The sequence below is a fragment of the Chroicocephalus ridibundus genome, chromosome 8 (genome assembly GCF_963924245.1).
Source record: "Chroicocephalus ridibundus chromosome 8, bChrRid1.1, whole genome shotgun sequence".
In the NCBI taxonomy this organism is placed as follows: Eukaryota; Metazoa; Chordata; class Aves; order Charadriiformes; family Laridae; genus Chroicocephalus; species Chroicocephalus ridibundus.
Window position 1 is genome coordinate 55,036,449 of NC_086291.1, and position 13,582 is coordinate 55,050,030.

The window sequence follows — 13,582 nt, forward strand, 5'->3', positions numbered from 1 at the left end:
CCTTTCAAAAAGCTTTGAGCCAAAGGTCACAAAGAAACTTTCCCCTGATGGAATAAGAAAGAAGGTTCTTTGTTGGATTAATAAGAATAGAAGAATCCCAGAGGGCTGGCTGGCCCAGTGGCCTGTCTGCAGGGGTGGCCGGTGGTGGATGACCATGCGAGTCGGGCAGAGCTACCGGGGTGCTTTGCTGGAAGGCTTTCCTAGTTTCTGGTGCCTTGGCGCCAGGATTTCCTGAGCCAGAGATAATATGATGTCTTTTTACTTTTCATTTTTTCTTCTATTAATTTGCTTATGTGATACAAAGTTAAAAGATGTTAAATCAAAGAACAAATGTTTTCACAATACCGAGGGTTTTCCTCTAGGTCCTAGAATGGTTTTTATGGGGAACTTGTTGTCCAGCACTAAGAGGAGTTTGTGAATAGTGAGGTGGCAGAATTTGAGATAATAGGAGATTATTCAGCTTATCAGACTGCTCAGAGTTTCAGAAGAATCTTACGATGTTGCTGGAGATGGGAAATGAGGTTGTACGTCAATAATTGCAAACCCCATGCACATAAGAGAAAACACCTTTACCTTTACTCCCACAATAGCGGGCTCTAAATGAGCTGTTATCACTCAAGAAAGAGATCTTATATTATTGTGAACAGTTTTCTAAAAATATCAGGTAGGTGCTCCTTAGTTAAAAAGACAAATAGAATACTAGGAATTATGAGAAAAGAGGTTGAGAACAAAAGAGAAAGTCTAATTATACCACTGAATACATCCGAGTGCTGTTTGTAGTTCTAGCTTGTCTCATAGCAGAAAGTCTATATAAAGCTTGCAGAAGAACAAGGAAGGGCAATAAAGATGAGCAGAAATATGGAAAATCCTGGATGTGAGGAAAGGCTAAATTGAGATTCTTCAGGAAATAATAGAGGAGGCCTGTAAAGTGGTATGGAGAGGGGAGTATGGTACAATTATTCACAACTTTTCATAGCAGAACTAACAGGCACTCAGTGAAATAATCACATGTGAAGTATAAAACAAAATGAACTAATTTTTCATACAGCACATAATTAAATTTTGGAACTTACTGCCAAGGAGTGTTGTGAAGGCCAAAAGTATAAATCAGATCAAAAAGAGATTTGATGCACTCATGGAGATTTTAGCTGTTGGTGGTTATTAAATATGATGGTCTAGACTCAGTCCGTGGTTCAGGAAGAATCTGAGTTGGATTTGTTTTATATTCAAGTTGTATATTTTTAATATACTTTGACAAATTATATTTTCATCATACAAACTTGTGTCTTTTAGTCATATGTTTTAACTGCCTCAGCTGTGTAACTGTGGTACTGAATGCAGTAATAGTCTGATCCTGCTTGTGATTTCATGGTTCACTTGATTTTTTTGGGAGGCACGATGACAGTGCAGGGGGACAGTGTCTATTAACTTTTCCTTCTTTTCCAGGCTGAAAATTGAGGAGCTGGAAGCTGAACGCAGCAAGCTGGAAGAGGAGAAGAGATCTCTGGAAATGAAACTGGAGAAGCTGACCCTGCAGGTAGGAGATGTGGAGGTGCAGAGCAGCTGGAGAGCCTGCTGTGCCCCGTTCGCCATCGCTGTGCCACCAGATGTGCCCGAGTGCTCACAGCACGCGACTTTGATTCCCTCAATCTGGGAAGCAAGGCATTTTTCGGAAGCCTTTGCAAACTGCACCAACACACCCGTAACTCTGACCGTATTATTGGAGTGTTTTGATGTCAGATGCAGTCACACAAACATAGTTGTCTTTTTTGATACCTTTGCTTGGAACCTCTTCTTCTTCTTCTTCTTGGAGCCTCAAAACCCATTCAATTTTAAATAACTTTGCTACCCTAAGTTGTCTGTCTCCAAATTCATTCGTGCCAAAGGTGGAGTGTAGACAGGGCTTAACAGCATGGAACCAATATGAAAATTTGAGCTCCATTGGCACTGAAGACTCCACTGCTATTAGTGATGGAGACAGAGGCCACTGGTTTGTGACCTCCGTGGGTAGTAGTTTTCCAAGGCAGGAAGCATCAGTGCTGTTGAGAAGAGGACATGGCAGCATCTCCAGATCACGGACACCGAGAGGCAGAAGGTGTGGGGTCAGAAGGACGAAAGGGTGTGTTTCTTTTGCTCTGCTACTGTCGGTGTTTTACCTTTTCCTGAGGTAGTGCCGTCCCGTGTGGCAGAAGGTCTTCAGCTTTTCACTCCGGATAGTTCAGTGAAGTCTCACCCTCCTTGAAGGAGGGCAGGGGCACCTGCAGCCGTTGAGTGCGCTGTTCAGCCAGCTCTCCTCCTGGGAACAGCTTTCCTCTGCAGAGGAGGGGCACGGGAGATGCTTCAAGCTTTTATAATGTTTTTTGTTTGAAAGGTGCTGGAGGAAACAAGAACCTGAGCCTGTTTGTTTAATCAAAGCCCATCCTGCTATGAACAGTGTTATCTCTCTTTTCTGTTCTCTCTGATATGCTGAACAATTTGGCATTGTAGTATTTCATTCTCTTAATTTTTCTTTCTTTCTCTCTTCTGTTTTTTTTTTCCATTTTTGTGTAAATTGCTTCATGGTAGAAAACCTGCAGGTTTGAAATTACTCAGTTTTCAGACAGACCATTGATTTTATCTTGACACCTATTAGAGGCGAATCAAATCTTTTTTTTTTTATTACCAATTCCTAGAGACAGGGGAAGTGACAGCTGTGATAAAGCAGGGAGCTAAGAGTTGCTGAGCATCTCTGCTGAGCCATGTTTAGTGTGAAACCTGTCACCCGGCTCTCCTTAATTGGGTTTCAGTCATCAGAAGGAGATGAAAGCTTTGGGCTGGTGTTTGGATGCTTAGGTCTCCGGCAAACACAACAGCAGCTTTGGTTTCACAGCAGATTACAACTCACTCAGGTCACGTTTAATCTGCCAACGTTGTTTTACAGTGGCTGCTGGCTTTCCAAGAAGGCCTGACCAGAGGAATCCCCTGTTTTCTGTGTGATGTCCTGAGGTGCTCTACTTCATCTGCTCATACTGCTCTTGAGATGCTGAAACACCAAGCTTTTTAAATTGCACATTCAAAGAGGAAAGGTCTGAAGTCTTCAGTGTAGTCTTGCTGAGTGTCTCCCTTCTGGTCCTCGGTAGAGGAGACCAGCAGCTGCTGCCGTTTGGATAGCTGAGCTGTCACAGTGTCGAAAAGCAGTGGGGTGATGGGGCGAGACGGGACCTTCAGACTGCGGTAGAGCTGCTGTACAGTAACAGTTGTACTGTTCACCAAAAAGGCTTTGAGAGCTCCTCACGGGATCCCCATGATCTGTCTCATTAATGATGCTCGCTGTTTGAATGCCGTATTGTGCAGATCAGGGCTTTGTGCAGGGAGTCGGGGAGAACAGGAACGACCTGCAGACAGAGCAGAATCAAAATTATATGGGAAGAACGAAATAACATGTAGGTGTGGAAAAAGGGAAGAAAGATGGTCATCTGGCTTAGCAGGTCTAGGAAAGAGAAATCTGCCAATCCCCCAAAAGGCTAGTTAGTGACCTGAATGAAGGTAATCATGCTCTTGCATCTGCCTTGCCAAGGCTGAGGCATGGCTTTAATTCTTTATTTAACAGGAGGTGGCTCCCCACTTCCTCAGCTCCGCACTTTACTTGTGTCTTAGAGGACTGGCTGCCAAAAGCAGCTTTTCCAAAAGGGGAGAAGTAAAGAGGAATGCATAAATATAGGAATATGGAAGCTGAATGCTAAAGTGTCAGTATTGATCAGTGTGTGCCCACCTGAATGGTCAAGATTTCAGAACTCCTTAGAGAGGAAAACATCAGCCTTCCCATTTTTTATTCACCTTGAGAATCGAATACCTTGACAGGCCAAGCTTAGAATGACTTTTTTTATAAACACGTTGAAAGAAGGTTCCTTACAGTGGGAGCCCACTAAGTTAAGGATAAGCTTAGAAATTCACCTCTTCTATCAGTGCTGAGCAAATACGCTGAAAATATTATTATACGCTCAGATAAGGTCACTGAAATGTTGCTAGTTTGACATGTTATTTATTCCCATCTCTGAAAGAAATCACTGGGAAACGATGGGTTAAAATAACATCCGTTTACCACAAAGGGTAAAAAAAGCAAGACAAAATTTATATACAGAGATCAGAAGAAAATTTTACTGACCAGAAAAGATGATTGAAATTACAAACATGGGAGAAGCATGGCATCAAATCAAATAAAGGCATAAGAGAAAGTACGGGGTGACATTAAACAAGGTAGGATGAGGGCGATTTCTGACAAATCTTTATCTGCAGTTCCTTCTTTTTGAGAATAAATCCTCTGCCTTTCTGGAATTGTATCTACTAAATGAAAGATACATAGAAGGGGTGTATTAAAATTGTGAATTTGGAAGAGGAGGAGGCAGGATGTAGAATTAAGGCTTTGACTGCTTTACACTGGACTGAAGTCCGTTGAGTTCATAAAGCCACGTGTGTTAATGAAATCTAGGGAGATACAGCCAATATTTGGTAATTAAAAAGGTCAATGTTTGACTGTATTGATGTGTGGAAAGGAGTAAAGTTTCAAAAATGTTTGCCTCCTCTCGCATCCTTTTGTATCTGAGTATCGACACATGAATTTTGCTCATTTCTGCTTTGGCTGCTGATACCAATAGCCCACTTTGGGAACTACAGGACCCTGATGGACTGGCCAGAGGGCAAGAGCGCGCATGGAAAAAGGTACTTTTGTGTTAGGTGCGTGATTCACGCTCCCTGAGCTCAGTATTAGTAAATAAAGAAACTGAGGTACTGATGGCTATCCTCAGCAGTGTCTATAACATCTGACATCTCTCTGGATTCTGTGCTTGTGTGGGGACAGCTTGAATTATGGCTGAAGGGGCTTTCCACCTCCACACACCTCTTCTTCCAAAACCCCTTGGCTCTTGACACCTAGCTGCAGGCTGCATTGATTTTCCTTCACTGGTATAAAGACTTTAGCATGGATATTACTCACTGGTCAGGTCTTTACTGCTAATAAAAACCTCAGATTACAAAAACACAAGAAATGTTGGAACTGGAGAGAAATGACACCCTGCTGAGGGTGCCTCCCCTCGCCCAGGACGTTATCTTAAGAAAAACATTTGAACTGTAGCTCAGGAGAGGGATTCAAATAATATATGAAAAGAGGGGGTTTAATCAGACAATTTTATTTCCTCTCCCCTACACTTCTTTCTTCTGATGAAGCAAAAAAGGCTTCCTGGCAGCCGTTTCACTCTGAGGGTGGTGAGCCCCTGGCCCAGGTTGCCCAGAGAAGCTGTGGCTGCCCCATCCCTGGAGGGGTTCAAGGCCAGGTTGGACGGGGCTTGGAGCAACCTGGGCTGGTGGGAGGTGTCCCAGTTACTGCTTGGTTATGGCGGGCAGATTTGCTGAGGTTTCAGTGAAAGGTCTGGATTGTTTAGTTATCTGAAATGCTCTGAACCATCCTCCTGAGCTGCTGGTGGAAAAGTGCAACTCGATGCCAGGAACAAAAGAGACTGATCAAATCAGTGCTTTTCGGATAAAGTGGGAGGAAAGACTTGTGAGGAGTGTTCAATTAGCATTTCTCGCTGCTAGGAGCCTTGTGTTTACAGGCAACCAAGCGGATGTGAAGTGTTCCTTATGCAAATACTACTCTCCTGCTTTTCCTGCTCTCCTCTACTCATCGAGCTGAAGGAGAAGAGATTCTTCAAGTTTGGCTGCTTCAAGGAAGATTGATTAAAATCAGCTGCAGTTTGACTTAATTGGATCCATATGCTTGGAGAGGGAGCAGGACTAGTTAGAAGTCCTCGTAATTAGTTCACAGCTGGTTGGTGAGAAAAATGAAACTCCAGTTAGAGTTCTGATAAGTGGATCTGTACAGATAAAGGCCAGGGAGATGTTTTTTACACTGACATGTGTTTGGGCTTGAAAATCACCTCTAGTCCCTTAGCCAAGCTAGCAGCCTAATCCCTTTGAGCATGTGTATTTATGAGGCTTAGTGGAAGGAGTCTTTATTTTCTTGGTCGTTTCTGAGTCAAAGGAATCACCTGTGGATGCTGGTAGCCAAGGAAACCTGAACAGGGTCACAGAAAGCTGGGAGAGGATCTCAGGGACTAGGTGAGACCCTTCAAGGGTGGTTTGGCTGTTTGAAAGGTTTGTGGTTTGGCGCAAACTCTGCACTGATCAACTTTTCAGTGTGATGCCCTTGGTCACAGTAATAACTAGTTGTGTTTGGCCTTTCTGCTGGTCAGTAATTTAACAGCAGCACTCATAAAAATGCAGTATTATTTTTGCATGTTGGAATCATTTATTTTTGCCCATAATCTCAAAGAGCTTGGAAAGATTTGACTGGTTTTATGGTATGAGGACAGTCATCAGAAACCTTTCACCAGCGAGAAGTTGGTATTTATGCTGAATTTTGCTGTTGGAATAGAAGAGACTGATTTCCCTATTACAGAGTCCCTGGAGGAGCTGCCTGAGAAAAACATACTAAACATACTAACGAGGTCATGCTGATATGACTTTATTAATGTGTCTTGAGGTGTTCATTAATGCATGTGCAGTTGTTCCTTTCTAAATGTCTAACTGTGCCATCGTTATCAACTACTTTACGATTTAAGATATTAATCTGGTTAAATTAAATCTTGCTTTCTTCCATGTTTTAAATTGATTATTTTTGCACAAATTAAAGCGTAAACCACTTGTCCACTTCAGTGGTAGTTTTGTTGGAGCTGTAATGATTTGAAGATAAGAAATAAGCAAGTTATTGAAGCAGAAATATTATCATTTTTTTTAGTAAGAGTAGCTGACATAATTGGTAAAGTTAGATACAAATGGAGTGAGTGTCTGAAGATTTGTCCTATTTTTCTACTTTGGGTCATTTTAATTGGCCTGCCTAAGCTAGCATGGACTTGTGGTGGTTGGTCCCACCAAAGCAGGGGCTCTGCAGGGAGGGTGGGCGGCTGCTCTCTGCTGTATTAAGTTCTCAAGTCAAATATCCACGGAGGATGAAGGTGCTGGGGCATCCAGAGTGCGCTCGTGTTTCTTTTTCCCTGTATCTCTGCAACCTTTGTGATTGGGCCAGTCTCCTTCTTACCCTAGTGCTATGTTTTGTGGGACTGACAAAACACCTGGGAGCTGTAGCCCAGGTGCACATTCCTCTGTGGTGGACAGGGAGCGTTTCTCCTCTTTAAGCGTTAGTGACTCATTTTGTAGTCAGGACTTTGGCGGCCAGGCAGTAACTGGCTTGGAGTTAAGAGCCCAAGGCAAAGTTGAGGTCATTTAACAGTCTAACAGTTCATTATGTGACCAGTGAAGAATGATGAATCAATCATTTACACTGTTATAAAACTTAAAGGACATGGTCAACCATTCAAAGTTCCCTAATTGACCTCTCAAATGCTCATGAGTCTTCTTCCTGGATTATCTGCATACTTTCCCTTTCACAAACCTCCTGTCCTTTTTCCTTCATCTCTGCAGGATGTGGTCCACATTAGCCTGTGTCACACAGCTGCTCCTCGATGAAAATCTCAGGTGGTCTAATTCAGCCCTTTTTTTTAAAAAAAGACTTCTTTAAATGGATTTGGGCAAACCACTTGGCATGTCTCTGGTCAGATATAATGTTTGTCAAGGCGTAGGAAAAAATCTGTGTGCTTCAGAGGGATTTAATTATGAGATAGAATAGCTGAGAACATACAGCAGGGGACCCAGTAAAAAGAAGATGAAGAAGGCAGAGAAGTGCAGGTCCAGGTCTGCAGAAGGTCATATCATATCGCGCTGACCCACTCATCCAGTACATTGAGTTTCATGGGAGTGGATGGGGAACGGAGCAATTTGTGATCTCTTCCACAGACTCCTGGATTTTATCAGCAATAAGCTCATCTTCTACAGGCAAAGATTATCTTCTAAACTCCACAGGCTGCAGCAAGTCTTCACTGATGTGAGGAAGCACGTATCTGCTCAAGTGTGTTTTGACAGAGACCCCTCAGGGGGTCACTCCATAGTTTTGCTCAAAATAGCAATGAAAAACAGTGTTGTAAAAATCTGTGTTGCCTTGGTTAAATTCATACCATTTCTATTAATTGTTGACTCAGTAGCTCAAGCGTAGCACAGGCATCTCACTCAGGGCTTGGCATTCCTAATTCTTAGCCTCAAAGGTATTTTCAGGTATTTGCAGCAACCTTTGCACTTCCAGGAGTCTCCCCATGACCTAAATATCTCTACTGATCGCTGTAAGCATGTATTAGAATTTATTAGAATTAACAGGAATTAGAAACATTCCATGGGAACCGAGAGGAGAAGTATAAACTTGTCGTCTAGTTGTAGATCTGTCACGAGGTGGCTGAAGGAGAAGCTGTTTCTTGGCCTCAGTGGCCCTGGTAAATGTGATGTGCAAAGTGGAAGTGGAATAAAACAGGGAGAAGCGCCGTACAGACTTGTTAATGTTTGTTAACATCAGGGACCAGGAGCGCGTAGATTCACATTTGCGCAGTGAAATTTTACCAACATGCCCTTTAAAAAAAATTTTTTCAAGGAATTTGCACATTGAATATTAAACACCTGAAGGTCTATAAATTCTGCTGGCAGAGCTAACGCTGTATTGTTTATTTCATGCAGCACCATTCTCAAAGTTCTGCAGAAACTGATTAACATTTGCATAATACATTTAACACAAAAATCCATAATAAATTCATTAATGTACTTCTGCCACTATCCCTGAAAATATCAGCAGTTGGGTGGCATCACGCAGCTCATTAGATGAGCAGAAGGGGAAGACGGGTGAGCTCTGGATTCCCCGAACAGCTCTGAAGCAGGGAAAGGTCAGTGCGCGGAGCGTCAATACCTGAGCAGCAGCACGGAGAGCTCGGAGCAAGCACGGAGAGAGCTGGGGCAGGGGAAACGTCCCCTGAAAAGGTCACTGTACAAGGAGACACGAAGCGTAGAACTTTAAGAGGTGCCATCCATGCTAGAGTAGAAAAATCGGCGACGAGCACAAAATGCAGATGAGGATGCTGCTACACCGAGGAGGAGTTTGCTCCTGGAGTGCATGTGTTCTTCTGTTGAAGTCCTGCAGTGGTACAAAAAGCTGGCTTGGAACAAGCCTTTCTTTTCTGAACAGTCACTGCAGAATGAATGGTGAGGTTTTAAAAGTCGTGCAAGACGTGGTTCCGTGGCAGGAGGTCAGTAAACCACTAAATCCGGGGGTACTCTCTGTGTGTGTGTACCGCTTTCACGAATGGAAGGTATGGTGACAGAGACGCCCCTCTGTTAGTGTTCTGGTATGGTAAAAAAAGCAAGGACGTAAGAAAATAAGTAATTTCAGCTACAATTGCACGCTCAGACACATAGTTGTGTTTATAAAATGTCCCCCCCAACACAGAACGCTCGCTGATGAAGTAGCAGATGGCTCCTGCGCAAGAAGAGCATTTCCCCAATTCCCCAGAATCATCCTGCAGGTGAAAGCCAAGGCTGAGGAGACAGACACGACCGTTTTAAAAAGAGACTTCCCTTTTAAGCTCCTCTAATCTTATTTATCACACAGCAAAGGAAAAACAAAGTTTCAGGAAACGATAAGAGTGACTGTCCCTTTATAGTTTTTTGGTTTGTCTCTGTAGTCATTTGATGGCACGAATTAGTTTTCAATTGTTCTTTCTACGTTTTCTGTTATTCTTCTGCTGCTTTGAATTCTGCTACAATGTCACAGAAACAAAACAAAAATGTCGTTTAGACCCGTATAGGGAAAATAGCGCCTGGCAAGGTTTGTTTACTGGAGCTTTGTACTTCTCCGATTGCTACGAATACCACATCCATAAGTTACAGCTCTCTGTTAGGCTTTTAGCTTTTCGTTACTTGTTATCATTTCAGCCTTTGACGACCCAATTAGTTTTGAATTTGCGATTAAAACAAAGCAATAGGTCACAGTTTCATGCTCTCCATGTCTTTGCCTGTTCTTCTGTTGTGGTCTGGCTTTTTGCCACTGGTCTGTGTAAAGTGAAAAAAATCAGTAATATTCTTCAACAGTTTTCTCCTTCGGATAAGGAGACTCTGGTTACGTGCAGGATTTTTCCTCTACTGCTTGGTATGCGGACAACTTGCCACCGTCTCTAAGAGGCAGAAGACCAGGATGTGTTACCCAGATTATGGAAAAGAAATGAAGTCAGTGTTTAGCCATTTTTTTGTCTGTGTGTGTGGTGGGGAGAAGAGGAAAATCTGCCTGTTTCATGTCACGGTGAAGAGCGGGCAGCAGTAGTAACGGTGTTAAATACACGTGAGAAAATGGGGAGATACTCTGAGCTGAGCCACTGATGGAGATGGCAGCGTGCTCCAGAGAAACATGTTTTCTTTATGTGACCTCGTCAGGGGGATTCAAGCGTGCTGATGTGATGTGTTATCTTACGTGTCCCAGAACCCTTCCCTTTGATCACACCGACCTACCACCTATTTGATGCCTGGAGGCAGAGATCTACATAAAGAAAATGGGTTTCCCCTGAAGAATTTTATCAGAGGGTTGAAGGGCAACTTGCCGTGCCTCTGTCACTCAAACGCTTGCCATTGAGCAGTTCCCTCTGGGGTCCAGGCTCGCTGGGGATCGGAGCTCGTGGTGTGCCTGGGGAGACCGGGGAGGAGTAACACCCCGGTGTCAGAGCACCTCTGTCACTGCACCCCGAATGCAGTCGGGTCATCATACGATCTCTTCCTAGTCTAAGTTTCCAAAGTTACCTCAATTTCCATTTGCTATTTTTTGATAAAACTTGAGAGAGACATAGATCCAGATGAGTCAGAAAAAAGTAATTGTTTTTGACAGCTTTCCTACCTAGATTTGAAAGACGGGTAACAATAGCAATGAAGACAGAGCCTAATGTAGGTAGAAGGGCTGTTCTCTTCAAATGAGGATAAACAGTCAGGGTGTCAGGAGAAGTGAAACGCTGTGGAAAGAGCATCTTCTTTGTATCTTGTTTTAAAAATCAGTAGTGCCACATGAGGCGGTGCTGTGTCTACGAAGGAGCGGTGGTGTCTGTAAAGCCCAGTTGTGTTAAATACCGATGGGAGGGTTTCCCAGGTGATCCATCACATGTGTCTTTAGCCAAGCACGGGGTTCAGCTTATTAGGAACACTGCTGCTTCCCCCCATCGACGTTTAATCCCCATGTACCTTAAATAATACAGAAGCTGTGCCTGTTCTTCGCCTTTTTTGGCAGGACATTTAAAATGAAATAAAAAGTCCCTGAAAACTATTGTGTGTGTTGGACACAACGTAAGATGTTCAGTCGAGATTGTGACCTTTCAGAACAAAGACGCTGCTTTTGAAAAGGGGGTTCATTGTGCTGCTGGCTCTAGTAAGATGAAAAACTTGAAAAACTAGTAACATGAAGGCTGCGCAGCAAAGAGGAGCTCCACGGAGATGCTCTCGTGTATTTTTGGTTGTCTTCCAGTGGATACATCCTTTCTCTCTGTGCAGTACTACCACAGTTGCAATCAGTAGTAATTACAGATATTTTCTCATTTTTATGAGTAGGGGGATGTGAAAAGCTGTTGGCAGAGCAATCTCTGCAGGGGAGCTCAGCTGTGGAGCTGCTTTCCCTCTAGATCCATCTCAGCTAGAGTTGCTGACCTTAAGGTTATTTCCCTGGGAGTGAGGGAGTGCTCATAGGTTGATCTGTTCAGTGTGCAAGGAAAAGCGCGATTAGATATGTGCGAGCTAGTGTGATTAATATTATGACGGTGGAGCAGCCTGAACATTTAAATACAACACCACCGAATTTAATTTCATAGATATGTGTGTATATGTTTGCAGGCAATTGTTAGAATGCGTGCAGTTGTATTTATATGTAGACGTGTCTTGATTTATATGGGTGTAAAATAGGAAAGATCACCCAGATTGTTTCAGCAGAATCTGACTGGAGTGTGGTCAAAGGGACGGTAAAGGCAGCCAAACGGAAAGGGGAAGAACTGCTCGGGAGGGAGAACAGATGGAGGATTGGGCTGGGAGTGCTTCCCTGGCCATGCTGCAACTGCGACGGCTGTCAGACTGCTCGCTTAGGGTTCACAGACGTTGAAATGAAGGAGGTGGCAATATCGTAGACATCTTTACGTTGAGGGTGGCAGAGCACTGGCACAGGCTGCCCAGAGAGGTGGTGGAGTCTCCATCTCTGGAGACATTCAAAACCCGCCTGGACGCGTTCCTGTGCCACCTGCTCTAAGGTGACCCTGACAGGGGGGTTGGACTGGGTGATCTCCAGAGGTCCCTTCCAACCCTATGATTCTGTGATTCACTAGGGTCCTCTTCAGGTGGATGGTGGGAAGGAATAGTGATTGTATAACATCTGAAAGGGTTTCCCTGGTGCTGCCTGGTGGCTGTGCTGTGGTGGCACCTAAGCACTAACTTCTAGCTCTGAGTAATTTGGGGAGTGAATGTACAATGTCTTTTGGCTTTTCCGCTTTCCCAGGGTCTCTGATACCTTCTGAGTAGGATGTTGCTGTTGACACTAACCACTTGGAAGATAGGTCTGCATCTGCACCTGAAGGTTTTTGTGTGGTCCATTCTCTCAAGCATCCTAGAGAAAAAAAATACTGGACATACTGCAAACCAGACCTATCGGTCAATGCACCGGTGTATTCCTCCTGAGCCTTCCCTTTCATCCCCCATCTCAGCTCCTTGGCTATTCTGTTCAACTTAATGCTCTTTACTGATGTTGCATGATTCCAGGGGATCAAAAAGATAGTCTTGAGTCCTTTAGAAATGCGTGAAAGAGAGAGATGATGCCCTTGTACCGATTCACTCAGTGATAGCCGGAAAACTTGTTACTGGGCGAGGCTGCTTCTGAAGTATCTATTTCTTTAGGCAGTCAGATCAAGATAATGTTGAATTCACTGCTTGGAGCAGTTAACTCAAAGCCCTGCAGAATCCAGTAGGTTGCCCCATAGCCATTCCTCTTATTGTTTCAGTTTATCCATAAATCTCTCTTATTCTTGTAAATTCTAAATGAAGAGATGACTCTCCCCATCTGAAAAGATTTCGTTGTTGCTTGAAGTCTCCTCGTACCGGCAGAAAAAAAACAGTTGAGCTTTGAGCTTGAACTGAGAGACAGATAAGATCACCAGGAGATTTCCACAGCAAATGCAAAATATATTCTTCTCTAATGGGTTCTTAGTGCTGTCTGGCAGGTAATTGAATTGCTTGGGTGGGAAGGAAGAGGGGACTCGGTTGCTTTTTTAGTTTGTTTTTTTTTTTTTAAGCTCCCAAATTTTGTGAGGGTATGAAGATGGTGTCCCTCCATGACCCAGGATGTATATGAGGCTGATGAGGCAGAATGGACTGATCGCATCCTTGGTTCAAGGGACTTGTCTTCATCTTTGCTTCTGCCTACTCACTGTGAGGTCTGCAAGTCATTAACGTTCTGGGGGTAGGAATGAGGCCACGGGGTAAATCTGGCCTCTTTCTCTCGCTGGAGTAAAGCAGAAAATAAATTAAATCCATTCTTGCTCTGCTGCAGTTACTGAGGCAGTCTCACTCCAGCTGGGCAATAGCGAGGATGCTGTTTTCCTGCTGTCCCATCGTAGTCAACACTGCTCCGCTCCGTGTCACCGGACCGGGTCTAGGAGAGGTT

The 13,582-nt window shown here is 43.7% G+C and overlaps 1 protein-coding gene across 6 annotated transcripts in view; it reads left to right on the plus strand.

Annotated features, from left to right (window-relative positions):
* MAD1L1 (mitotic arrest deficient 1 like 1) overlaps nucleotides 1–13,582 on the plus strand; it is a 367,938-nt gene that overhangs the window by 211,376 nt on the left and 142,980 nt on the right. For all 6 annotated transcript variants that reach the window (XM_063344898.1, XM_063344899.1, XM_063344900.1 and 3 more), the window contains one exon: nucleotides 1,447–1,537. In XM_063344898.1, the coding sequence (XP_063200968.1) occupies nucleotides 1,447–1,537 (91 nt within the window). The remainder of the gene's footprint in view (nucleotides 1–1,446; nucleotides 1,538–13,582) is intronic.